The sequence below is a fragment of the Andrographis paniculata genome, unplaced genomic scaffold (genome assembly GCF_009805555.1).
Source record: "Andrographis paniculata isolate CXL003 unplaced genomic scaffold, ASM980555v1 Contig50END, whole genome shotgun sequence".
NCBI classification, from domain to species: domain Eukaryota; kingdom Viridiplantae; phylum Streptophyta; class Magnoliopsida; order Lamiales; family Acanthaceae; genus Andrographis; species Andrographis paniculata.
Genome location: NW_026137585.1, coordinates 1,363,406 through 1,390,122, shown reverse-complemented (window position 1 = coordinate 1,390,122; position 26,717 = coordinate 1,363,406). Strand labels below are relative to the sequence as shown.

At 35.2% G+C, this 26,717-nt stretch overlaps 7 protein-coding genes across 10 annotated transcripts; 4 read left to right on the top strand and 3 right to left on the bottom strand.

Annotated features, from left to right (window-relative positions):
- Positions 1-43: 43 nt before the first annotated feature.
- On the top strand, positions 44-2,397 carry LOC127253347 (glucan endo-1,3-beta-glucosidase 12-like). Of its 2 annotated transcripts, XM_051277901.1 has the most exons (3): positions 44-1,485; positions 1,598-1,655; positions 2,232-2,397. In XM_051277901.1, the coding sequence occupies exons 1-2, from the start codon at positions 129-131 to the stop codon at positions 1,630-1,632; spliced, it is 1,392 nt and encodes a 463-aa protein (XP_051133858.1). In that variant the 5' UTR covers positions 44-128; the 3' UTR covers positions 1,633-1,655; positions 2,232-2,397. The 2 variants fall into 2 exon arrangements, with proteins under 2 accessions (XP_051133858.1, XP_051133857.1); XM_051277900.1 differs by lacking the exon at positions 2,232-2,397 and having other exon boundaries at positions 1,598-1,769.
- A 1,291-nt stretch (positions 2,398-3,688) lies between these two features.
- LOC127253151 (ethylene-responsive transcription factor 3-like) lies at positions 3,689-6,024 on the top strand. The gene has a single exon (XM_051277586.1). It carries the CDS (start codon positions 3,960-3,962, stop codon positions 4,632-4,634), a length of 675 nt encoding a protein of 224 aa, XP_051133543.1. The 5' UTR covers positions 3,689-3,959; the 3' UTR covers positions 4,635-6,024.
- A 324-nt stretch (positions 6,025-6,348) lies between these two features.
- LOC127253148 (grpE protein homolog 2, mitochondrial-like) lies at positions 6,349-12,429 on the top strand. 3 transcript variants are annotated; one of them, XM_051277584.1, is made up of 7 exons: positions 6,349-6,742; positions 8,080-8,359; positions 8,440-8,627; positions 8,713-8,880; positions 9,546-9,674; positions 9,805-9,908; positions 12,411-12,429. In XM_051277584.1, exons 1-6 carry the CDS (start codon positions 6,602-6,604, stop codon positions 9,901-9,903), a joined length of 1,005 nt encoding a protein of 334 aa, XP_051133541.1. In that variant the 5' UTR covers positions 6,349-6,601; the 3' UTR covers positions 9,904-9,908; positions 12,411-12,429. The 3 variants fall into 3 exon arrangements, with proteins under 3 accessions (XP_051133541.1, XP_051133540.1, XP_051133539.1); XM_051277583.1 differs by lacking the exon at positions 12,411-12,429 and adding an exon at positions 11,549-11,567; XM_051277582.1 differs by lacking the exon at positions 12,411-12,429 and adding an exon at positions 10,004-10,181.
- Positions 11,026-14,467, bottom strand: LOC127253149 (ATP-dependent Clp protease proteolytic subunit-related protein 2, chloroplastic). Its single transcript, XM_051277585.1, has 9 exons — positions 14,314-14,467; positions 14,156-14,199; positions 14,013-14,085; positions 13,128-13,242; positions 12,723-12,860; positions 12,516-12,632; positions 11,622-11,690; positions 11,434-11,529; positions 11,026-11,324 (listed from the first exon to the last, which is right to left on the bottom strand). Exons 1-9 carry the CDS (start codon positions 14,373-14,375, stop codon positions 11,184-11,186), a joined length of 855 nt encoding a protein of 284 aa, XP_051133542.1. The 5' UTR covers positions 14,376-14,467; the 3' UTR covers positions 11,026-11,183.
- A 578-nt stretch (positions 14,468-15,045) lies between these two features.
- Positions 15,046-17,806, top strand: LOC127253147 (protein HOMOLOG OF MAMMALIAN LYST-INTERACTING PROTEIN 5-like). Its single transcript, XM_051277581.1, has 6 exons — positions 15,046-15,201; positions 15,331-15,431; positions 15,697-15,806; positions 16,305-16,380; positions 16,563-16,694; positions 16,950-17,806. The coding sequence occupies exons 1-6, from the start codon at positions 15,114-15,116 to the stop codon at positions 17,565-17,567; spliced, it is 1,125 nt and encodes a 374-aa protein (XP_051133538.1). The 5' UTR covers positions 15,046-15,113; the 3' UTR covers positions 17,568-17,806.
- A 406-nt stretch (positions 17,807-18,212) lies between these two features.
- On the bottom strand, positions 18,213-23,355 carry LOC127253369 (putative BPI/LBP family protein At1g04970). The gene is made up of 6 exons (XM_051277931.1): positions 22,774-23,355; positions 21,112-21,251; positions 20,252-20,603; positions 19,863-20,111; positions 19,645-19,770; positions 18,213-18,708 (listed from the first exon to the last, which is right to left on the bottom strand). The coding sequence occupies exons 1-6, from the start codon at positions 23,179-23,181 to the stop codon at positions 18,541-18,543; spliced, it is 1,443 nt and encodes a 480-aa protein (XP_051133888.1). The 5' UTR covers positions 23,182-23,355; the 3' UTR covers positions 18,213-18,540.
- A 470-nt stretch (positions 23,356-23,825) lies between these two features.
- Positions 23,826-25,803, bottom strand: LOC127253365 (V-type proton ATPase subunit e1-like). The gene is made up of 4 exons (XM_051277927.1): positions 25,678-25,803; positions 25,284-25,427; positions 24,504-24,551; positions 23,826-24,414 (listed from the first exon to the last, which is right to left on the bottom strand). The coding sequence occupies exons 2-4, from the start codon at positions 25,379-25,381 to the stop codon at positions 24,348-24,350; spliced, it is 213 nt and encodes a 70-aa protein (XP_051133884.1). The 5' UTR covers positions 25,382-25,427; positions 25,678-25,803; the 3' UTR covers positions 23,826-24,347.
- Positions 25,804-26,717: the final 914 nt, after the last annotated feature.

Below are 26,717 nucleotides of genomic sequence, written 5' to 3'. Positions count from 1 at the left end.
CTTTGTTCCCACTATTCCCACAATGACCATTAAACCCCTCACTCACTCAGCCATAAATCACAATTCTCCTCCCTATAAATATACCCTAACTCCAACCTGCTCTGCACTCCCACCGCCATTAACGCGCCATGGAAGCATTCCTCTTTGCATTCCTTTCGATCCTCTTTTCTCTCCAATCCCACGCCGCCTACGTCGGAATCAACTACGGTCGCATCGCCGACGACCTTCCGCCGCCGCAGCAGGTGGTGGAGCTTCTAAAAGCGCAGGGGGTTACCAAAGTGAAGCTGTACGACACCGATTCTACAGTACTCTCCGCTCTCTCCGGCTCCGGTATCTCCGCCACCGTCGCGCTGCCAAACGAGGAGCTCGCCGCGGCGGCGGCTAACCAATCGTATACTGACGAGTGGATTCGATCGAATGTGGTTTCGTACTATCCGAAGACGCTTATCGACGCCATTGCTGTTGGTAATGAAGTGTTTGCTGATTCGAATAACACTACGCAGTTCCTCGTTCCTGCAATGAAGAACGTTTACGCCTCGCTTGTTCGATACGACGTCGCTTCGTCGATTAAAGTTTCGTCTCCTGTTGCTCTCAGTGCTCTCCAGAGTTCGTACCCTCCGTCCGCTGGTTCCTTCAAATCCGAACTCGTTGAGTCTGTGATTAAGCCGATGCTCGACGTCCTGAAGCAGACTGAATCCTATTTAATGGTGAATGCTTACCCGTTCTTCGCCTACACAGCCAATACGGACACGATCTCGTTGGATTACGCTCTGTTTCGAAACAATTCCGGTAATATCGACTCCTCCAACGGACTTGTCTACAAAAGCTTGTTCGATGCTCAAATCGACGCCGTTTACGCAGCAATGGAGAAACTAGGGTTCCACGACGTGAAATTGGTGGTTTCCGAGACCGGTTGGCCATCCAAAGGCGACGAGAACGAAATTGGAGCAAGTCAGGAGAATGCAGCAGCTTACAACGGCAATCTGGTTCGCCGAGTGCTCACCAGCGGCGGAACACCTCTCCGGCCGGCCGATCCTCTCAATACCTATTTATTCGCTCTCTTCAACGAGAACCAAAAGCCAGGTCCGACTTCCGAGAGGAACTACGGACTATTCTACCCTAACAAGCAGAAAGTCTACGATATTCCTCTCACGGCGCAGGATCTCGCTAACTCCCCCGGAATGATGAACGGAAGCAAGAGCCAGGTGTCTCCGGCGCCGGCGCCGCCTCAGACCGGAGCTTCGGAGACATGGTGCGTCGCGAATGGCGAAGCCAGAGCTGAGAAACTGCAGGAAGCGTTGGATTATGCTTGCGGCGAGGGAGGAGCTGACTGCCGTCCGATTCAACCGGGTGCCACGTGTTACAATCCTAACACACTACAGGCGCACGCTTCCTACGCCTTCAATAGCTTCTATCAGAGGCATAGGCGTGTGAGTGGCACGTGCGACTTTGCTGGTGCTGCCTATGTCGTCACTCAACCTCCCAGTGAGTTTGTTATAAATTACTTTTTTTTTTTGGTATCTTTTTATTTTATGAAAAGTTTGATAAATTCTTGTATTTCAATTTAGTAATGAATTGTTTGTTTGGAATTTTGCAGAATTTGGTAGCTGTGAGTTTCCAACTCGGAACTGAGTTTCATTAGCAGTTGGTGGTGGGTAAGAATTTTATTTTTATTAAATTTTTTATTATAGTCATTTTAATTTTTATATAGATTGATTTTTATTATTGTAATTAGCTTTATTGTTTGGTGGGAGATTGGTATTATTTTAGATGGTTATTGGTTTTATTTTGACATTGCCTTTTCATTTCCTAATATTTCTCCATCTATATACATATATATATATATATATGTAAATATTGCAGGGTGGTAATTGAAATAGTTTTAATTTTATTGAGTGGCAATTTAAATTTATTAAAACGTGATATTTCTACTACTGCTAAATATTATTATAATATTTAGCAATTTAGTATTAAAAATCATAAAAATAATATTTCATCCATAAAAAACTCATGCCCATGGACAGGCAGGAGTTTTGAAAAAAGTGGGTACAAATATAATTTTTTGATTTTATAGTAAAATTAAAATATAAAAAAAAAATATTTTTTATTAAAAGGTAAATGAAAATATTTTTGAATGATAATCAAAATAAATAAATAAATTTGTATTTGGATGACGAAGGAAATTGTAATATATATAAAATAATCTGCTAAAGAATTTTGCAATTTTCCAGAGCGTAAGCCCAGTTTAAGAAACAATTCTGGCCCAATAGACCAAAACGACGTCGTGTGAAGAAATATTAAAATTAAGCAATGGATTGGAGATTGGTGGGAGAAGGCGGAGTGGGTTGGCGCAATTGATGAAAGTAGACCAACGTTCGTGATACAATATTCTAATTTGCTGTAATATTAGTTTTTTTAGAAAATAAATTATTACTAATTTCAAATATATTTAACAAATACTAACTTTATAATATCCATTCCGTCTATTTAATATTTTTTTCACATAATTTAATAAATATTGAATTTTAATGGCAATTGATAATAGTTTTGATATATAAAACTATTTTATTTCTACAATGTATAAAATTAATGTGATCATATTGATGTAAATGAATATACATGTGAAAATATTTGTAGGGTGTGTTTGTTTGAAAGATTTTGGAGGATTTTCACTATTCATCCAATTTTTTTCCCCCAAAAACATCAAATCAAATACCTATTTTTCATTTTTTATATTATACTAAAAATCAATTTTACATTCAAAACATCACATCAAACCCTATTTATATCACATCATACAACTATTCAAATTCAAAATTTTTACTATTCAAATCTCAATCCAAAATCCAAACCCCCAAACAAACCCGTAATATATTATTGATTTATGTATACTAAAAAATATATATATATATTTTTTATAATATATATATTATAACATCAATTGTGTATTATAAAAATGATATTCATATCAAATATAACATAATTGAATTCGTAATTGATATTAAATAATTATTTAATTTTGTACATATTCAAATTGCAAGTTTGCTCAATTGGATCAAGAGGCAAATTTATGTCTTTGTTCTAAATTTTAAAAATATAAAAAAAATTACATGCGGTTGACACACTAACCAGGTTAGCTATCTCGCATTTGACGAGCATTTAAATTTAAAATTTTCAATTAGTTTATATTCAAAATTTTCTTTTATAAATACAAAAAGAATATTTTTATAAAGAAAAATTACTTAATAAAAAAATAGTATATCTTATATTTATTTAACATGTAAAACGAGGATACAATCTAGTGGTAGACTATACTGTTTTTTTTTTTTTGTTGGGGTTTGTTTGGTTTGATTTGAATATAAAATTTGTTTTTTTAATTTAAGTTGAAATAATTAAATAATAAAAATTGAAATAAAAAATTAATTAAAAAAAAAAAACAAATGTAGTTTAATAACCAAACAAAGGTCTTTATAACCAAAAGTGGAGGCCCATATACTTTTGGGTAACTTATGGTATGCTCCAATTTAAGAGGTCTATAATTTGAATGCAAGTGAAATGATGGATCAAATTGCAATATGTGGTTTGTGGGAACGCGTGAGAAGGTAGGGCGGCATAAATTATCCATTAAAATTAATTATAAATTAGTCCCAAAATTCGAAATATAAAATATAAAATTATTATTGAAAAATAAACGCAGGGCAGTTGGCCCCCAACCCTCTCTTTTTTTCCACACAGTAGAGAGAGAGAAGAGAGAGAGAGAGCCCCAAAAAATAAAGGAGAGGAGTTTCTGATTTTCATAGCAAATCTCATTCACATCTCCTCTCTGTAGCGTTGATTGTCCTTCTGTATATATGGATCGAGCTAGATTCGTGTTCTGTGACTTTTGATTTTTGAAATTTTTTCTAGGGTTTAGTGTGTTGCCTTTTTGTGGTGTTGTGCTTAATCGCTTGATTTGCGCGATGCGGAAGGGCAGAGCAGCGGCGGCGGTGGCGGCGGCGGAAGCGAACGGATCTGGAGGATCCAAGGAGATCAGGTTCAGAGGCGTCCGGAAGCGGCCGTGGGGACGGTACGCGGCGGAGATCAGAGATCCTTGGAAGAAGACTCGCGTCTGGCTCGGCACGTTTGATTCGGCGGAGGACGCCGCTCGGGCGTACGACGCCGCCGCGCGGTCGCTGCGCGGCGCTAAGGCGAAGACGAACTTCCCTCTCCCCGCCGGCGCCGCCGTTTTCCACGATTTCAGCGCTCAAAACCCTAACCGACCTCCGATCAACGGTGGTTCCAACGATCCGTTCACGGATTCGAGATACTTCCCCTCGGATCCGATGATTGCGCACCAGCGGCCGACTTCGAGCGGCATGAGCAGCACCGTGGAGTCCTTCAGCGGACCGCGGCAGCCGCGGCCGGCGCGTCCGGTCGAGCACCACGAAAGGAGACATCCTCGGTCTCCGCCGGTGGTTCCCGACGACTGCCACAGCGACTGCGATTCTTCTTCCTCCGTGGTTGATGATACCGAGTGCGACGTCGCTTCATCCTCCTGTAAAAAACCTCGTCCCTTCGATCTCAACATGCTGCCGGCGGCGGACTGTCCCGCCGCCGACCTGGACGAGCTTGCTTGTACGGCGCTCCGGCTTTGAGTTTCAGAGGCGTCTTCCTTCGCCGATGAATCTCCGATTGATGTGCTGGAAGAAATTTACCCTCAATTTGGTTCCTATTACTTAATTTTTCTCGCTTTCTTTTATTCTGCGGAAAAAAATGGAGTATTAAAAAAAGTTATAAAGAAGAGGGGAATGGCCGCCATAGACAGGTCTGAAGGAGCTCTGAAACCTAATAGTCAGTCTGTCTTTGTCTTCTACGAATGTGTGTTGTTTGATGAGAATTTACTCTCTGAAAGTTATATACTCTAATATTATCTCTATATCTATACATCTATATATATATATATATATTACATTATGGTGGATCTTTGATCATGTTTCTTGAATGTTCTTGATGGAAAATGTGCTTTATATGTTTTTGAGGTTTTTATGTTTGGATTTGAAAGTTTCGTGAATGCAAATTAGGTTTTCGGGTGTGAATTAGTCGTGGGATGTCGATATTTTTTAGGGTTGGAATGATACATTGTGATAAACATGATCTAAATCTGTCATTTTCCATGGTGTTTAGGGTTCTTGTAACATATTGGTGCACCTTTGTGATATTGCTCTGTATTGTTATGTAAATTCTTGATTGTCGACGATTTTTATTTATGTTTACGAGGGTTCTATGCCATCCGGATTTATGTTTTGTTAGTAACTATGCTCGTGTAGGGCTTTGCCGATATTGTTTGATGTTGTTTTTACTTCAATTGAAATGTTGTTTGCTTGTTTTGGATTGTTATGCTGCTGAATTATGGTGTTGTCTTTCGATTTTTCATTTCATCTTGTTGTGATCATAAATTGTGTATTTCTTCGGGGTAGTTTCTTTCTTTTTCTTTGTCGTTGTTCTTGTTAAGATTCGACTCGGAAGGATATTATAATTTGTGTGCTGGATTTGGTTTATGTTTTGCTTTTGCATTCAATTCTCACATTTGGATATCTGCAGCTTATGTATAAGATGATTTTGTACATGACTATAAATTATATATAAAACTATAAACAGATTATTTTTTATTTTTTAAAATAAAAGGTTCATAGATTAAATAATACAAGCATCTACACTGTGTTTATTTTTATAGCTTTCTGGCAACCAAAATTCAAATGTTGAATGAATTGTGGCTTTGTGTCCTTTTTTAGTTTTTTCAAATTTCAGTTGCTGTGTTGCAATTTAATTTCGCTTTATTTGTGTAAGTATATATAAAATAATTTGGTAAAGTGGTATGCAATAATGTATTTTACTAAAACGATGAATTTGGGGATGAAAAAGAGGATGTCCCTTTATTGTTTGTCTCTCTACTCTACTAGAAACAAAGGGTATGTTTGTTTAGATGGTTTTGAAAAAATTTGATTTGAGGTTATTATTAAAATAATGTACTCTACTTTTCATTTATCGTCTGTGTCTTATTTATTTTTTACTAATGCAGTTGTAATAAATTTTTATAAAAATAATTTTATCATCAAGTCGGTTAAAATTAACACATTCAAAAAGTTTATCTATTAAAAAAGTGAAATTTCAATTAGATTTTTTTAAAAAAATATATAACAAATATTATTGTATATATTGTAAATAAATATTGAATATAAGTTAATAATTAAATAAGGACTAATTGATTTTTATCAAAATTAATAATAAAAGAAAAAGAAAAATTAGTGTACTTTTTGTTTCTTTAAGCTATGAATGGTATGAGAATAAATTATTTACTTTAATTATTCAAAACTTAAAAAGAAGTTTAATAACGAATGCTTCTGGACTCCTCTAATAACTTCAATACCAGTATACCACTGCTCGTGGAAAGACCATAATACCCTCGACACGGTGGGGGTAATAAGGGTATTTTGCTTTTGGGGCAGATGTGAATCAACCAAATCGAGTTCAGACCGTCTTAAATCCCAGCTAAAACCCTTGCCTTCTTAGCTCCACCGTCGCCGGTTAATCCTCCTCCTCCTCCTCCGCCGCCGCCGCCGAAATGTCCCTGAGAAAATTAGCTGCCAGTCTCTTGAGAACCGCTTCTAGTGGGAGCCGCGCGTTCCGCTACGGCCGCCCCGAAAGCTTGCATTTCCGGGCACCATCAAGTCAGTTAGTATCTCCGCGCGGAATCGTTGATCAGGTATTGCCTTTTATTATCCAGAATCAGTTATAGCTTTGATTCTGTTTTCGGATTTTAGTCGATTAATTTCGTGCTCGGTGATTTGGTTTGTTAACGCGGAGAAGCTGTGGCTTCGAGGTGACATGGATAGTAGATAAGCGATTCATGATAATTGAAGGTCTATTCTAGTTGATTTTTTTGGATGTTTTGGCCATTTGATGCTTTCTGCAGTTTTTTTGTGTCCCCCAAGACTGAATTTTTCAGCGTTTTTATGAAGCTATTAATTTGTTGAATTGCGCCATAATTATTTCCTGCTTTGGTGTGTTGAGTTCTTCCTCCAAACAGTAAGCCTTCAATGAGTTACTGCTAATTATACAGACGGTGGTAGAAATGAACGCAACGTTTGTGCTGGAAACTTATTTTTCTGTTCCTAATTGTTGGGAAAGCAAACTCAAGTCGCACATCCGAAGAACAAATAATAAAATCATTGGTTATAAATTTGCATCTAATTACACATAGTATGAGATTTTTTGGAAAGTACATAAGCAAATTTAAGGGTTTGGCCCAAAGCCAAAATATCATATTAGCTTGGAGTTACACCGGTCCCAACATATTGTATCAGAGCCAAGTTCAAATGAGTTAGTTGGTGGACTAGGTTGGTTGTACGAAGTGTGATTGGAATCTTTGTTTTTGGTGCCTTATTTCGACAGTTTTCTTGACATTGTGGTGGTTGAATGTACGAGTTCTGTGGTCCTTAGTTTGAGAGGAGGATTTGTTGAAAACATAACAAATTCAAGTCTCATGTTGGAAAAATATAGAGGAAAAAAAAATTATTGGTTATAAGTTAGCATCTAATTCCATGTAGTATGAGGTCTTTTTGGAGAAGTTTAAAAGCAAATCCGTCTAGGATTAACCAAAAACGGACAATATTATAGCATTGTGGAGTTACACCAGCCACAAAATTAATGTTCCATGGCTTTTTGCTAACTCTTGCTATATTAAAAGTTATTTGGTAAATGAAATAGATTATGTGACAAATGGTTTTTGGAAATTTTAAATTATCTTCGGCACATCATATATGCAATTTAATCGCCCATGAGCTTCTGATCCTAACTGTAATCACAAGATGTAATCGATTTCGTCGGAAGCTAAGGTATTTAAAACCCAACTTCTATTTTGTTCTTCTCTTCAGGGCGGGGATGCCTTTTATTTGTGTGAAATTTATGGGCGACCGATGTTGCCATATTAATTTTCAGTATCTTGGTTTTGAGCATTCTGCCTTTGCTTTTTCGTTATGTTGAAAGTGTTTTTTTTATTTAAGTTAGATGTAGTAATGTGTTGTTTTGCGTTGATTTCAGGGGTTCCGTGGGCAGCTACTGTCTCAACATCGACCGGCCTTTAATTCATCATCCTGTAATTGGTTTCGATTCTCGTCATCTGCATCTCCGCAGTCCAATGATAAGGAGACTGTTAAATCTGGAAATGGACAAGAGAAGGGAAGTGACACTCATCAAACTGAAGCATCCGCATCTTCGGAGTCCAAAATGAAAGGGACTGCTGAATCTGGAAATGGATCGGAAAACCAGGGGAAGGGTGCAGGTGTAGCAGAGTCATCTTCTGAAGGAACTTCTGAATCAGGTTCCGTCACTAAATACATCCAACAGCTGACTGTACTAGACTGAATGCCGAACTTACTAACATCTATGATTCTTTCGCAGATTCGGAAAGTGACCTCACAAGGGATGATCTAGTGAAACTCGTGGAGGAAAAAGAGCAACTTCTTTTGTTGAAGCAGGAAGAGCTCACGCAAATGAAGGATAAGATCTTGAGGAGCTATGCAGAGATGGAGAATGTTATGGAGCGCACTCGCCGTGAATCTGAAAATGCAAAGAAATTTGCGATTCAGGTTGGCTTATATTACTCGATACTGTTTTATTTCCTCGATCAGCGATCATCATTCATTCTTGATGATTTAATGTAATACTATGCAGAACTTTGCAAAAGGCCTTTTGGATGTGGCTGATAATTTGGGCAGAGCTTCTTCTGCTGCTAAAGAGAGTTTTTCAAAAATTGATGCATCTAAAGATACGACTGGAGCCGTTCAACAGCTCAAAACACTTCTCGAAGGTGTCGAAATGACTGAAAAACAGTTGACAGAGGTACTAATCTTTCTATCTGCTTTTCGGGTAGGCTGCATGGTACAGTCTTAGTTCTTCTTGCGTTGTCCTTCATTTACAGCGAAAATATATTCGTACATTAATCTATCTAATATGTTGTAGTCAGACAAATGTGTTGCTAGATCCTTCATCATAATATGTTACTGGAAATGGATTTATTGTGATCTTGTGACTGGTGCATTAAATTTTGGCTGGACAACCAAAATTTCGGGATTTTGGAGTGAAACTAAATTTCACATACAATCTTTGTTTGTAGAATTTCTATCTTCAGTGGCAATCCATAAATTGGATTGAAATTTCTCGAAATTTTGTCTTTTTAAATTTACTTTTTATTTATGTTGATCCTCCCGGAAATTCGATTTGGTTTTAAATATTGTATTTGATAAAAAAAAATGCATGAATTTTATTGTAATATTATTAGTGAAGTTAAATTATTATTCAAATTTATAATTTTGTCTGAACTTCTACTCTAATTTATATATACCAGTTAGCAGTCATTCTTCTTTGAAAGAAGCCAAACAAAATTTGAAATTTTCTGTAATTTACATGTCCGAGATCGACTTTGAAACTGAAATTCGATACCATGCCTGTGACTATCGACATTGACAATTGCAACCTAATGCACACTTATTTCTTTGTTATTCTAGGTTTTCAAAAAATTCGGGTTGGAGAAATACAACCCTGTGGATGAAGAATTCGATCCCAACCGGCACAATGCCGTATTCCAAGTACCCGACGCATCAAAACCAGCTGGCCAAGTCGCAGTAGTTCTAAAGGTAACTTGAAGTTCATCGTTACTAGGCATATGCAATTCCGGCTTGCAGTCATTAGTCCAAAACTTTTCAAGAACCTTGACTTTTTAAACAGCTGCAAAATTACAAACTTACCCATTACTTTCCTTCTCAGGCCGGATACATTCTACACGGCCGGGTTGTAAGGCCAGCTGAAGTCGGTGTGACAGTGGCTGTCGACAATGAGGAAGCCGGGAAAGATCCTGAGGCCTAAACGAGGTAGGGATAGCTTGACTTTTACATCATATCTTTACTGTGTGACAATGTGTTCTACATTCGTAACTGGAAATATCCGTGTTTCGATTTCTTTGCAGTCGAATGTTCTTGTGTGGATTCATTTTTACAACTTTGATATATTTGGTGGTGAGAATTTTGGGCATGGAATATGTTAGGAATACTCAGGATTGAAGAGGATGGTTTTGTTGCACCATCTTATAAGTGAATAAAGAGGTGCACTTTTATTTGATGCCATCAATACATAGAAAAGATCGGTTGAATTGGGTACAAAGTATGTTTGAAATATTATTTGGCAATGTTAAATTGTGCTAGTAATTTTGAATATTGCATATTTTGCGAGAGTAAAATAGTGTATTAAATTTTTTTTTTTAAATCGAAAAATCATGGCAAGATAATCCAAAACCTATTTAAAATATACTATTTTTCATCTGTCTTTAGGGATTTTATTTACTTTTGAATATTAATTATTATATCAAAATATAATACAATCATATTGAAAAATATTTATACAAAAATTATAGAATATTGGTAAATGTGACCTTAGATTATTCATAAAAACCTTGCCAAAATAAAATTAGCAAAAATTGTATAAGAATTCATATTCATGCTTGTGTACTTTCGTTATCCAAATAGGAGTTCAAATATTTAAATATGATTTTTCAATAAAAATAGTTAATAATTACTCCCTCCCTCTATTCTAGTATCAATTTTTTTATTTTTTTTATTTTGGTCTGTTTTTTATTTATTTTTTTTTTTATAATTATACTATCTAGCTAATATTACAAATATCTTTACAATTTTCAATATATTACACAAATATTATTATTTTTAGTTATTTTAGTTATTTTTACTTTATTCCTGATGGAGTATTATTTTTAATAGTAAAAAGAGAAAACAACCATATATATTTATTTATATATATATATTTTATGACAGCAACAAAAAGGGTAAATATACATTTGGACACACAACACAAGGAGTATATATATGTATAGTAAATAATCTTCAACAAAATAACAACCTTGATAATTTTATTTCATTTTTCTACGTACGATTTTATATAAAAAATACACACCATTAGGAATATTAAAGATCACAATTGAAGTAAAGAAATCTGAGCTTCATAAAAGAAATAGAATTCGATCCAAATTTGACATAAACGTAAAATATCTTAGCAAACTTATATGGGATTATTTCCCCAAATTAGCCACTCCTTACTATCAACTTAACAGAAAAATCGAACACAGATAGCTTAGCTTAGCCCAAACCCGATGTAGATTCCTTCTTCGGCCCATCATCAGTCTGTACACGAGGAGGCCGAGCTATCCGGTCAATGAGACCATATTCGAGGGCTTCCTGAGAATTAAACCGTTTCATTCGACTTAGGTCGCTGTAAACCTGCATATTAACCATACACAAATTATTTTTGCCAACAAGGGAAACAAAATCCAGAATTCAATGCCAATTTTGATAAGTCTACTATATATATATATATATATATATGTACCTTCTCGACCGGCTGGCCTGTTTTCTGAGCCAACTCTTTGAAAAGATAGTCCCGTATCCTCATTAGCTCATCTGCCTCGTTGCAAATGTCATCAGCCTGCAGAGATTATTTTCAGGACTTTTAACATCGCGCAGAAAGGAAAAGAAATGTAGGGATTTGTAAACAAGATTAAGGCTTGTCTTTAGTACCTGTCCACGAGCAGCTCCTGCAGGAGACTGCAATGCAATTCGAGCCAGGGGCATTGCAAATCTATTACCCTAAAGGAGGAATCGACAGTGAGAGATTGGAACCAAGACATACAACTCTATGTTTCATCACAGAAATAGATATGAATGAAAATAAAGAGCATCCAATCGAATCCAAAACCTCAAGAGAAAAGACTCGAGTGTGTCCATCAGTGTTTTCGATCTTATTTCTGCACTATACGGTCCACAATTAAAATAATTTTTCCCCTAAAAACCATCAAAGGCAATATCTATTTTATATTCAAAAGATCATGTTTAAAACTAATTTTTCCATTGAAATCATCACATCTGAAACTGATCCCTGTTTCAAATTTTTTGAAAATATAATATACTCCAAAACATTTTGAGTTGCCACACAATTCCCAAAAAATATTACCTAAAAATACAATATACAATATATACAAACAACAATAATAGTCAACAAAAACATACAAAACATCGTTCACTTTGATACTTTCACAATTCTTGATACTTTACAACAAAAACTGGAAACACTAAACACACACACTCTTTGTTTTCGTTTGTATTTTGTATTTGCATAGTAGTTTGATTTAATATTTTGTGAAGGGAATAACAGACTTTTTGAGGAACTTGGGGATTGCATAATAACAAAACAGAAAAAAGTTTCTAAAAGAATAGAGCTAGAAATTGGGCATTTTAGGTATATTGGTGGTTTTAAAAATAGTAAAAGTTTGAAGGAACATTACATGTTAAAATATAATGTCTTTTCAGGAGGGGGAAGCCAATTGTATAATATCGAAACAAAAATGGAAGCACAAACTAGCAAACAGCATGGGTAAAAGCTCTAATATAGTAAAAGTGAAGAAATATATATACCTTTTCTCCAGCGGCAAGGAGAAAGCCGGCGAGATTATATGCGAAACCAACACAGTGTGTAATGACGGGACTTTTCAAGCTTTGCATAGTGTCGTAGATAGCCATGCTAGGTGTGAGCTGCAAATGTTTTGAAAGTTCAGAAAAAGGAAGACGAGAATGCATAAAATCAGAAACACAATTTAAGCGAGTTGCAGATAAAGAACTTACATCCCCCCCTGGACCATTGATGTACATATAAAGCTTCTTCGAATCATCAATACTGTCGAGGTATAACATGGACGCAAGTATCTGATTGCTGAACTCTTCATCTATGTGTTGCCCAATAAAAACAACGCGCTCTCGGTACTGCAGTTTTGAAAGGGGAGAATTTATGTTGGATAGATATCACGAAAAGAATAGAGGATATGTACAGAGGAAGGGGTTTCAGAATCCATGATCGGTATCAATACCGTATCTGTATCAGCAAAAAATGAAATTCCCAATTCATCATAACGTATACAGAATGACTTTATGATTAAATGAAAATCCGAACACTCATTTTCAAGGTTTTGATTAGTCAGATGAACTCATTAAATCATTCGATTTTATTGTAGCAATTACAAGATGACTTACGAGAGCATTCCACAAGTCAATCCAATGCCAAGTTCCCTCAGTAGGGTTTCTGTAGGGAACTCTCGGTGTACCAATAGGCATCATTGAAATACGGCCTCTCGTAGCTTTTCCAGATCTAGGATAAGATAAACCAATTGATTATTAGGGTTTCAAAAGTATAACGTGCAAATCAGCAAAATCATCAAATGCATCATCGAAAGAATGTTGAATTAAATCAAATATAGCTTATGATTTCCAATTTCGAAATGATTCGCATATCAGCAAAACTTTAAGATTTTAATTAACCCAAATTGAGTAAAACGTGCGAATCAGCAAAAACTTCCAAATGCATCATTGAAATAATGTTGCATTCAATCCAATATAGCTTAATGATTTCCGATTTTGAAATGATTCACACATCAGCAAAACTTGAAGATTTTAATTTACCAAATTGAGTAGTACTTGAGTATCAGCAAAACCACTCAAATCATCAAATGCATCACTGAAAAAATGTTGCGTTTGATCAAATAATGCTTAATGATGCTGAATTTTTCGAAATGATTCGCACAGCAGCATCAGTTGAAGATTTTGATTGTAAGACAACAGAAAATGAAACAAATAACTGCAAGAACACATTTCTGAAATACTACTCCCGAAATCCAATAATCAATGCTTCAAATGTGCACGACCAATAGCTTAGAACATTCTACCAAGAGAAACAATGTAATGTTCAACCGAATGAACTTTCCAATTTACAATATAACACATATGGTGAAATTTTCGTATTTAGAACTAATTGCACTTTAGCAGAAACCCTAACTGTAAACCAATGATAAAATGCATAAATCCTTCTTCCAAATAACGCCTTTTCATACGCAGAAACAATCCAACTATACAGAATTTTACCTGGATTCAATGCTCTTGTAAACTTTACTGTGAAATTCCACATTCAAATTAGGCTTTACGACGCCATAACAACCTGCGATATTTTCCGAAAAAGTAAAAATTGGCAAGTCTAAGACAATTGCTTGTAGAATTCGAACACAGACCTGGAGACTGAGCTCTTAATCCCACGTAAACTTTGCTGGCGCAGCTGTAAATGAGCAAGATAAAAAGAAACGAAAACACACACAAAATTTAGGGTTGATAAAATAAATAAAAAAGAAGAAATTCGATTCCATGGTCGTGTCCAGGGGCGAAGGATAACCTGAGGGAGGGTTGAGTAGCTTCAATGGTGGAGTAGAGGCAGGATGGAGGAGGAACCGCCATTGGAAGAGCGCGAGTGAGGAGACCTCAGGCAGGAGACAGACTCAAGTAATTGGATATTTGGTTTGTGGAAAACCAGGTCGAACTCAGATCCATTTGTTTGACCCGAAACAGTTTGGGTCGGTTGATACCCGTTTTTATTTTTTATTTTTTAAAAATTAAATTAATTTTTTTGGAATTATATATGATTAATACAAAATATATATAGGATGTGTTTTTTTTGCAAAATTTCTCTACATTTTACTATTTTAATTTGTTTTTAAAAAAATATATATTTTTTAATAAAATATTTTATCAATCATAAGTTTTATACCAAATTTAAATCAATTTTTTTTCAAATTTGTAAAAGAAACACTTCAAACTCATAATTTGTTTCTTTATCATTATTGTTTAATTATATTTGAATTAAATTTAAAATTTTGTTTAAATAAAATTTTATTAGATAATATAATCAATATGTTCACTTACCATAAAATAAAATAATTATTTATAAATATTATTAAAAAAATACAAATATACCTACATTAATATAATATAAAATTATACAGCAAAAATTAATTATTTAATATAAAATATTATTTTTGATATTATGCAGCTACATACGACACACAAAAAAATCTTTTATAAAATTAACAAATACTTGAATAATTTATTCGAAACGACGTCGTGTCGCCCTGCCATTTACCTTTTCCACCCTAAAACCTTTTCTTCGCTCCAACGTTCTTCTCTGTCTGCTTAGCTATGGCGACCGAGCCGGCGAAATTGCTTCTTCCTTTCCTCCAAAGAGCCGATGAGTTGCAGAAGCACGAGCCTCTCGTCGCCTACTACTGTAATCTTAATCTCCTTACCATCAAACCCTTGCTTACCGTTGATAATCAGTGATAGCCTCTGGTTATGGTGTACCTTCATGATTTTTTTATTTTTGTGTATTTTTTGATCGATTTGAAACATCTAACAGGTCGATTGTACGCCATGGAGCGAGGATTGAAGATTCCACAGCAAGATCGCACCAAAACCACCAACTCCCTGTTAGTTTCTCTCATGGGTCAGCTTGAAAAGGTTTTTGCCCTAATTTGATTCTGCCTAATTTAATTTTGTCCATTTCGTTGTGTGTTTTTTTTCATAATTGAATTCAATAAACCCTTGCTAATTAGTATCGATTATCACTCCATTATTAGTTTAAATCATTTTTCCAGCGTAGGAAATTAATTTTGCATTTTGGAATTTTGCACATATTGTGGAGATTTGTTGTGATACTATATATGATCATACATTGTGATGGCCTTTGGTGGCTTATTTTCGATTTGATTGGCTGGTTTGACAGGATAAGAAGTCATTGAAGTTGTCACCGGATGATTATCTATATGTAGAGGGATTTGCATCGAATGTTTTTGCGAAGGCGGACAAGCAAGATCGCGCGGGAAGAGCTGATTTGTATGTAATTTCTCTGCTCGGTCTCGTTGCTAGTTTCAGTTGCATTTCATCTGTGATTAGATGTGATTGAAAATGGTTTCATATTATTATCTCAATGCATGTCATTGTTGCCTTTTTGAAGGTTTAGATTCTTGTTTTGATGATCCCTACTCCCGATGAATAAATGTTATGAATTTCAATAACTCCGCTTAGACACAAGTTCCGGAGAACTGAGAGAATAGTAAGAAGTTAAAGTATTTGATCTCATATTTTAAGAGAAAATATTTGATGCAATGTTTTTGAAATAAATTATTCTTGATGAATAGTGTCAAAATTCTAAAAGTGTCTATTTATAAATAAAGGCGAACTATATTTCAAGTTATGCGGCATTTTTTGAAGATAGCTCAGATATCCCTTGATGACACTTAGCTTGACTGATGAATAGTATATATATATTTTTTCCGGAGCTTGAAAACATGGAGCTGATTGATATGTGTGTTCTTTCTCTGATTATTACAGGAACACTGCAAAAACTTATTATGCCGCAAGCCTTATCTTTGAAATCCTTAACCAGTTTGGTCCACTTCAACCCGAAGTAAGTTTATCTTTAATTCTGTGAAATATCCTGAAAACTAATTCCTCCCTTTCGCTTTTTTGGCATCAGATGATTCTTCGGTTTACATATTATATCTATTTTCACTTCTTTCGTAATCAACCTGATTTTTTATGTATATAGATCGTTTTTCAATATCCATAATTCAAATTTTGTGACTACAGCTTGAGCAGAAGCAGAAATATGCAGCATGGAAAGCTGCCGACATCAGGAAAGCTTTGAAAGAAGGGAAGAAACCTGTTCCAGGTCCACCCGGTGGAGATGACGACGCATCGATCACATCAAGTGGCGAATATGTACGTCATCTCTACTTGACATTTCATTGCTTCATCCCCATTTAGATAGAAGTTTTGGAATTTTAGAAAATTTTAGTAACATCGTGAAAAGTTTAAACTATGTCCGTTTAAACCGAGTTTGATTTTGAGTTTGGTTATATCGGTAGTTTTGATGTGATGTTTTGATAAGGACCCTTCAGTGTCCGAAGATTTTTCCCAGTTCTTTTCCAAGGGGCGCGAAATCTAAATCGTTATATATTTTACTTATTCATGCAGGATCTGAATCCAACCATCGAACCGGACTCTAGTCGAGCAAATTCCTCCCCATCATTTCCCACAGATTCAGATTCAAATCTACCATCCGAGCCATTCCGTGATCACCTGCAACGCCCGACTTTCCAGCCGCCCCCTCCAAATTATCCCTATGGCAACCCCCCACCCGTCGAATATCATCAATCTCCTCATCCCGATCGATCATACCCTTCGGAATCTCACCAGCCCTACCCATCTCAAAATATGCTGCCACACGCATACCCTTCCCACACTCCACCGGCATACTTGTATCCGAATTTCCAGTCTTACCCGAGCTTCAACGAGAGCAGCCTTCCTTCGCATTACCCGACTCATTACCAGGGCTCAGATATTCCTGATTCCGTTTCGCCACAACAATCAAGTACTCGGCACAACTCGGCAGGCAGGAATTCGAGCGTGTCGGATCCATCACCGGTGTACAATGGTGGCGGTGACTATGAGCCTCCGCCGGAGCAAATCGGAGAGGCACAAAAGGCGGCGAGGTTCGCGGTGGGAGCTCTGGCTTTCGAGGATGTTTCGGTGGCGATCGAACACCTCAAGAAAGCTCTTGAATTGTTGACGAAGCCCTCATCCGCTCGCTGAATTCATAACCAAGAATTTTGTTTTTTTTTTTAAATTTTTGGAATTAGCAGTTTGATTAAACATTGGTAGATTATGTTTTTTTGCATTGGGTAAATACAAACTTAACTTGTGTTTCGTTAAGTAGAGTTTTGAGGATAAGGCTGTTTTCTTAAAGAGAACACAAGGATTTGTTTCTTTTGGAGTTGTAGTAGTTTGATACTTATTCTATCGCCTAAAGTTGTGCTCAATTTTTTTTATTATTATATTTTCTTTTATCTGTCACTTAACAATATTTTTTATTTTTTTATTTAAAAAAAAATCATTACTTTCGTATATAATTTTCTAACTATAAAGAACAAACAGCACTGTTTACTGGTAAAATTTTAGGTCTGAATTTACTATTTCAATTTTTTTTTTTTCCTAGAAAAAATCAAATCAAATACTTAATTCTTATTTATTTTATCACACTAAAATCTAATTTTATATTCAAAAAATCACATTCATACGTATTTATATCACATCAAACAATTATTTCAATTTAAAATTTTACTATTCAAAATCAAAACTCAAAACCAAAACCCTAAACCCTAAACCCAAAAATTTTAAGTACAATTTTTAGAGTCAGAAATATACTACTCCATTTTGTTAAAAAAAAAAGTAACAGAATGTACAGAATTCAATAACAGAAATACGTGTTAAAACTAAACAATATTTTCCCATGATTCATCTCTAGGTATGTATGTATCCATTTATCATAGATGATAAATGAAACCCAATTTTCTTACATCCAAATAACACATGAGTGTGCATAACATTTCCTAAATACATACAGCTACACAATAGAGGGCTCATTCTACTAACACATACATATAGCTTGATCCAATCAACCTTTGTATGGATTGTTACAATCCACGATTCCGTTAACAATTGAGTTTAGGGTCGGATCTCGCCGAAGGCTCTGCTAAGAGACACCGACTAAACGGGACAGTGTCGCTCAGCAGACATGAGCGACATCAGTGCCCACGACAATCTGATTGTCGGTGAGGAGGATTCCGGCATCTTTGAGGGTATAGCCGTGGAAGACGGGAATCGGGTATCCTTGGTCCAGTTGCAAGTTTAGGTAAGGAAATACCACTGTCCTCATCACCGTCGACACTAGAGTCTGCAAATATTGCAATGCGGCAATGCCCATCATTTCAAACACGGCACACTTTGAACATATTTGCCGACGAAAAAGATGAAGAAAATGTTGAAAATCATAAGGTTAATAAAAACTCGGTATCTAGGTCGTAGTTTTGGATTCGGATTCGGATCTACTTGTACCTAAAAAGGTTGGGAGTCAAACTTTTAGGGTCTAGGGTAAATCCCACACAATACCCTTCCAAAGGAAAATAATACTCCCTCCGTCCATTAACTATAAATCCATTTTGTCGTTTAGGACATACATAAACAATAGAAAGTTTCTTATTTGGCAAGTAGGGTTTTCATATTATTAATAAAATATCATATCATTTTACATAAAAATATCAAAATATCCCTTTCAACGCATATTCCATATCGGGTATGGACCGTCACAACTTAATGGCATTTTAGTCATTTACACACTATCTACTAAATATAAAAAGGAAAAATATTTTTAATCCCGTGTATGACCCTTCTTATTTCGATCATTCAACTACTGAAGTCTGTATAAAAATAGTGATATATCTAATCCACAGACCATGAAAATTTCATTTGATGATGAAATATTATCATATGTGCCAACATGGCCCGGTCGAAGCTGATATAAATTAGCCAAGGTTCAATATTTCAGTACCAAATGACCTTTTCAATGCCTGCATATTAGATCTATGCCTATTTACATGCAATATTCATTGAAGGACCACAATGATAGAATGTGTCACGCAAGGAACTAAAAAAATATTTATCCCAATATAAAATACTATCCCTATAAATCAATATATTCATTTATACTTAATGGACGGAGGGAGTATAAAGCATAGGCTAATTGGTCCCGAATGCTGCAAGATTTATTCTAGACTCAATCTATTGCCATCCTAATGATAACCAAAATACACATAGTTGGGAATATTCGTACCTGGATTAAATGCATGTGCAAACTGCCAATTTTGCTCCACTTAAGAGACATAGTGAAGCTGTTTAATTTTGCGACTCCAACCACAGCATTCCTCGAAATTTCAGCAGACGTAGAGGAACTGATCACCTGCAGCAGGTCGATTCTCGCTAGCTTAATCCAGATTTTATAATAGATTTTTGTGGTTTAAATGTTGAAAACATTATCTAAATCAAGTTTACCGTGGAAATGCACACCACAGGTATGATTTCGTCTGCTTCCAAAACATTAATCACCACATCTAATGGAACAACTACCCTGACCTGTTGCTCTTCAACTTCTATGGTCGGTAGAGAAGATACAGAAAGATTCAGATTCATATCGTGATTTGGATACTTCTTGTACAACTGCGGAATAATAAATTTCCACCCAGCTGTGTTCAAGAGTGATTGGTCAGGCACTTTATCGACAGTCCAAACCATCTTGTTTGCCTAATAACCAAAAAGCAAACGGTAATTTGAGTATATAATGAAATCAGCAAACCCAAAGAAAATGCAAAACAATTCAACACAAGCTGAAGCATAGAGGCAAATTTTAGTGTCGTCTCTCTTCTCAGTTAAATAAATCTCACCTCAAAATACACGGCTGATGCTGATTTGATCACATCTTCATGCACTGATATCTTGACCATTTTTTCAGCTTCGTCAGTTGAAACTAAAGCTGATAGTAACCTGTGGTGGTAGGTGGGAAGTGCAACTTTGTGCGTCTCAGAGAATAGGCCATCAATTTTAAGGCGAAGCGATGATTTATTCAATACAAGATCATCAACAAATGTCACATTCATTGCAGCAATATTTGTTACCGGTAGTTCTTTGGGAAGAGATTGCAATAATGAGTCTAGATTCACGATTGCTTCTTTGATCTTTTCAGGGATTGCATCTTCAACAGCAGAACTGATTTTACCTTCAAAGGCATCTATAAATCTGCACGAGAAAAGAAATGAAAATAGAAATAAATTGATTGCATTTAATGAGTATGTCATGCACTATTCTCACTTTTTTCCTAGAACCATCAAATCACACTCAGTTTTCATATAATGTATTACACACAAAACTAATTCTTCATTCAAAACATCATATCAAATACCAATTTATACAGCGCTATGTTAATTATATCTTCTACTATTTTCAAATCCCAAACCCAAATACAAACCTTTATAAAAACAGAGTAAAGGTCCGAGAGAAAGGATAAAAGCAGAGGTTTCAGTTTAGAGCACATAAAAGAAGTCGAAAAAGATTTTTTTCTATCCGGAAATCTATTTCGTAATTTGCAACTCAAGTTAATTCAAACAAGATTTAGAAATTCTGATAATTGTTTGCTATCTGAATTAATAGATAAAATAGCATATCACTATATCCGTCTGAGCTCCAATTTACTGCTAAATGAACAGCAAGTTCCTCAAGCAGAAAAAAGGTACTTAAAGAAACATACCCCTGATAAAGCCAAGATGCTCCTCCATTCAACCTTATTGAGATGTCGCCAACATAGCATCCACATTCCAAGGGAGATAGCCTTAATGATCCCCCTACAGTCTCGAGACTAAGTGTTAGACCGACTTCCAGTCCTTCAACCTTACGAGAAGAGCATAATTTATCAATTTATTTTCAGAGGGGAAACATTTTTCTAATATCATTTTTGTAAAATGAAATTACAGGCTTCAGTGTTAGAGTGCAGGAGCATCTGCAGCTGGCCCATTCCGCAAAAGAGGTAAGAACTAAGGGTTGCGAGAGCTCGTCGTGTGATGTTTCAGTTTACAGAAATATACAGCTAATAGTGCAGTTCAATAAACCACATTCACCTAAATATTCATAGAAGTGAAATATTTCCATGTGTGGCTATGGATGGCTCCAAAATGATGATATCTCACTCCGCCTCATTTCAATTTTAGTCCCACTAGATATTAGATCATGATTTAAATTTAGATTCACAATTATATCTAAATACAATGCAAACCCAATTTGTATGGATTTAAGTTAAGCTTTTTTTTCGCCGGCCAAAATCACAAACTGTGTAATAATTGGTACATGTAACTATACTGAATTCACAAGTCTAGACAGAAAAATAGTTCATGGAAGTATATCTATGTAAATTGAACTCAAAATGAAATTTAATATAAATTTATGCTACAAAAAGTTTAAATTATCACCTAATTATACTGAATTTGAAGCAAGACCAGTAAGTGTGAACAAAATATACCATTTTCCCATATTATGAGATTCCATTAATCCAATCCCCATGATCAGTCAATTTCTAACACCAAGTAAACTATATGAGTTTGTTTTTTAAATGTCCGATCTCACACTATATGTTTAATATTTTCGCCCCAAAACCATCAAATCAAATACCGTATTTTTTATTTAATAAATTACAAAAAATATATATATTTCATTCAAATCATCACATCATATCCAATTTCAACTAAAATTTTCAACATTCCCAAACCAAAAACTCAGATCCAAACCTTAAGAGAATATACACATTTTGGTATCGTGCTGTTAGTCAAATTATTTGTAGTCGATCTTTCATTTACTCTACTCCCCCGTCCCACTTGAAGAGTCTTATTTACCATTTAGGGTTATCTAATCTAAATCGCCCATTTAAATTTATAGTTTATACATCCCTATACAATTACTAATTTACCTTACTTTATCTCTATTTAACAAAATATCATCCCATTTGCTTTTTATCTCTATTTACCAAAATATTAATCCAGCACTACTTCACTCTTTACCTCACTAAAATCAAAAGTAATTATTGACTTTTCCCTTTTATACAAACCCATTTATCAGGATAATAATATTTTTATTTAATCTACTATAAATTTCTTTTTCGACTATTTAGGCTGAACAGATAGAATATTACGCACAAAAAAATTTACCTTTTCATTCAAAAGATGAAATCAAATGACTATTTATATAGCATCAATCTCCATTTCACTTCAAATTTTTACCTATTTCCATTTACCAAGCTCAAATCCAAAGTTCTCAAACAGAATCATCCTCCAAGAAATGCTCAACAAACATATAGATTTAGCTACAGCATAAACTCCATATGTAGAAATCAATTCACCAAATTCCATTGATTTTTCATTACCTGAACAGTAGCGTTTCCATTATCCGAGAGTGAAATTGGAAGCAACCAAGTACTGTACGAATATTCCCAATTCATACTCAAATTCGCAGTGGCACCAGCGACGTCGATGACGATTCCAGAATCTCCAGTCTGCAAAGTAGACGAAGTCACGTCTATCCTTTCGATAACAATATTGGAAATCGCAATCTGGACGTTGCCTATGATCGGAATTTTCACCGCCTTCTCAATCCTGGGCAGCTCGAGTGGGACTAACGAAGATTCCGCTTCTTGTATCAGCAAATCCTTGAGAAATTCAAGCCCTCTGTTTGAAATTTCCGCTGTGATGTACCCATTCTCTCGAGATTCGACTTGTATATAGGAAAAGGTGAGCAAAAGGAGCAGCAAATAAGAGGAAATTATGCGCTCCATTGAGCGATTACAGATTGTAAAGCTAGATCAAAGTTAGGGTTTTTTAATTTGAATCGAAATTGGGGAAATCTTCGATCATTTTTGGGTGGACGACGAACCGAGCAGCAAAGAATGATTGCGATGAGTTGCTGGATTTGATCGAACGAAACCAACCGTTCATAATTAATCACGGTTGGGAATTTTGATGTTTTGTATTTATTTTTTTTAAGATTTTTTTTTTTTTTTTTTTTCTTCTTCTTCATTTTATTTTATTTTTTTATAAATAGAATAATTATTTAATACTACAATATTTTTATTTTTAAAATAACAGTACCAACATCTAAAACAAACACACTTTTTAGTAATGCTTAATTTTTTGACACAATTAATATTTATTATTTTTTATACTTAAAATTAATATTACTTATATATATTATCAAAATAGACTTAAAATTTTATAAAATTAATAATGCAAATTTTGAGTTAAATAGAATGAAGATATAGAAAAATAGTAAATAAAAATAAGAACCATATTTCTTTAACTTAAATATATATATATATATAAACTTACTTTTAATCAATTAAAGTGATGTTAGTTATTAAATTCCGAGGATTTACCCAAAAAATCACTAGATGATCTATAGAATTGTATTTAATTTTGATCTTTTCAAAAAGAATTAAATTCAACCCAATAATTAAAATCAAATGTGTTCTGTTCTTCTGTAATTTTAAACTAAAATCAATATTATTTATCATATTTTCAATAAAAATACAGTAATTTTATTTATAAAATATTATATTAAAATACTATTTTAAAAAAACACTTAAATCCACGCTATATTTCAAATTAATTTCATAGAGAACAATTTTATTTTATTTTTCAAAATTACACAGAGACAACCCACCCAATGCAGTAATTATTCATCAACATATAATTCCCAAAACTACACCAAATTTATTGTCTTTTTTTCTTCCTCAAACATAAAAAATATATAGTAATATATTTACAAAGAGCAGAAAATAACAATGGAAATAGAGACTAAACTACACACAAAAATTTGGCATCAAATATTCATCAACTCCCCAATAGAATCATCAATTCATCTATTAAAGAAAGAATCAAACAATGGATAAATCTCCCTCAAGAAGAGATTGCACACACCTGATGTCTCATTCCGCGACATCGATCACTCAGATTCATTTAGAATGGGGACGATCAAAGGGTTCATCTGTGCGAGGTACACGATTGCCCACCTGCGCAATGGCAAACCACCAAACGAATTAAGGAAGAATTTTTACATCAACAACGGCGACGAGTTTAGAAAATAAGGAAGAATTTTTACATCATCCAACAGCACACAGTTGCCGTGATAGCCAGAGTCGTGTGCAGCCTGAATTGCAAAGAGAATTACAGAGAGACGGATGAAATTAGGTTTTATTGATCGGTGAAAGTAAATCTTCAGAGGAAAGATCAGAAAAAGAAGAAGGTGAAACAAGAACACAACGAGGATATCCCACAAATATTAGCCATAACATGTCGCTTCTTTGCTAGTTTATGAATTGATACCAACCAATTTCACAAAGCAACAAAAACACATTGTGTAAACTCAGGTAGGGTGTTTTTGCATTTCCGAGCTTTTTTTTGCATTATCTATTTCCCCTAAAAAATATCGCATCCAGTGTCTGTTTTCCATGCAAGACATCATGTTCATAAGCGAATCCAAAATCTACGGCTCTATTTACATACTTTTGAAAATTTTGAAACTATTCATTAACCGAAATTTTTTCAAGAAACATACCATCAAACTTTTTACTTTTTCCGAGAAAGTTCCAAAACTCTGCAACTCCAAAACGTCTTATCTAAACGAGGCTTACAATTTCATTCGAATCCAAAATCAATATCCATCGAAAACATCACATCAGATGCCAAGATTCCATTCAAGAAATTTTAAAACCCAAAATCAGAGGAAAACACACCCTAAACTATCATCAGATCGAAATAATGATTTCTATGAACAAATAAAACGACGATTCAGTAAATAGGGTAAGGAAAAGTAATTGTGCTGAATTCAATCGCAAGAAATATGAACAATCAACAATAGGAGTTAAAGCAAAAAGCATACAGATTCGTAGATGGCCCTTTGTCGCAAATGATTCTCACACAAAGGGATGCAATAATCCCAACCACTATAAACAGTACGGTCATTACCAGGAACCCCATCTCCGACCTAACGCGTTCCCCAACACCAACACGTATTATTCCTTACCTGCAGCGACGAATTCAAGCAGGCAATTGTTACATTTCGCACAATCCCCAAAATAAATTAATATATAAAATTCAATCATGTCGGATTCCAGGACGCAACACGAAGATGAAGATGGGGAAATGGAATTTGGTTAATTTGGCCAAGGGGATTAAACTTATAGCGCAATTGAATGCGATTGTCATGAAGAACCCTAACTAACGCCAATTCGCATTGGAAACAAAATCTATTTTTCTCGAAATACGAAAATTACCCCCAAAAAACACCGAGGAGAAGAGAGGAAATGCTTCTGGCACGATCGGGCGATGATCTGATTGAAGATTCAACTGTCTCTTTCCCAAGAATCTCTGCCATGATCAGTTCGCCAAAATGGCTTTGGAATCCATTTTTGAAAATTACTTTGGGCCTGATGGACTCATGTGGGCTCTGTTTAATTATCTAATTAGATTTAATTTGTTTATTATTGAACCTTAGTCCACAATAAAATAAATAAATAAATAAATTGGTAGAAGTAGTTCCATAAAAAACAATCCCGTCCCGCTAAGCCTGTTACGTTTTGAATATTAGTACCCACTCCGTCCCAGATACCATGTCCGGGTTACCGTCTATCCGTCTCACATACCATATCATTTTCTTTTTTTTTTTAAATAATTACACACTTTAATCTTATTTTAAAATTGTTGATGTAATTTTTCAACAAAAATAAAGTAAAATTCAAAGATATAGAAAATATCCTTAAACTTGATTAATTAGTGCCTGAGATTAGGAATCTCTAAACACTGTATGGTACAGAAAATAAACTGGAAAATAAAAGACTGAAATTTAAAGTGGTGATCCCCAAATCTGACTTTGCTTTGTTGAAGTTGATTGAAGATGCCTTGCCAAATAATGATCCAAATCCTTAAATATTCTTTGAAGAAACTGTACTGAAAACCGTCGCCCGAACGGTTACCACGTCTTCTTCCCAACCGTCTTCCAACCCTTCTCCTGCTGACACGTGTCCTCAGCAGACCAAAATTATCTCTATATTTCACTCTTTGAGCCGACCACAGACCTTCCGCCCTTTTGGCCCGACTTCGTCCTTCGCCCAACCTGCTTCTTCGCCCGACCTCACTTGGGCCGACCTCCGCATCAGCCGCCCTCCGTCTTTGACCGAAGACCTCCGCATCTGTCCGTACCTCTTCCTTGCCCGACCTTCCTCTTGACAGACCTCCGCGTCTGCCCGACCTCGCCTTCTATCCGATCTACGGTTTACCCGACCTGCGGACTTCCCATCCTGATGGCTTTCCGTCT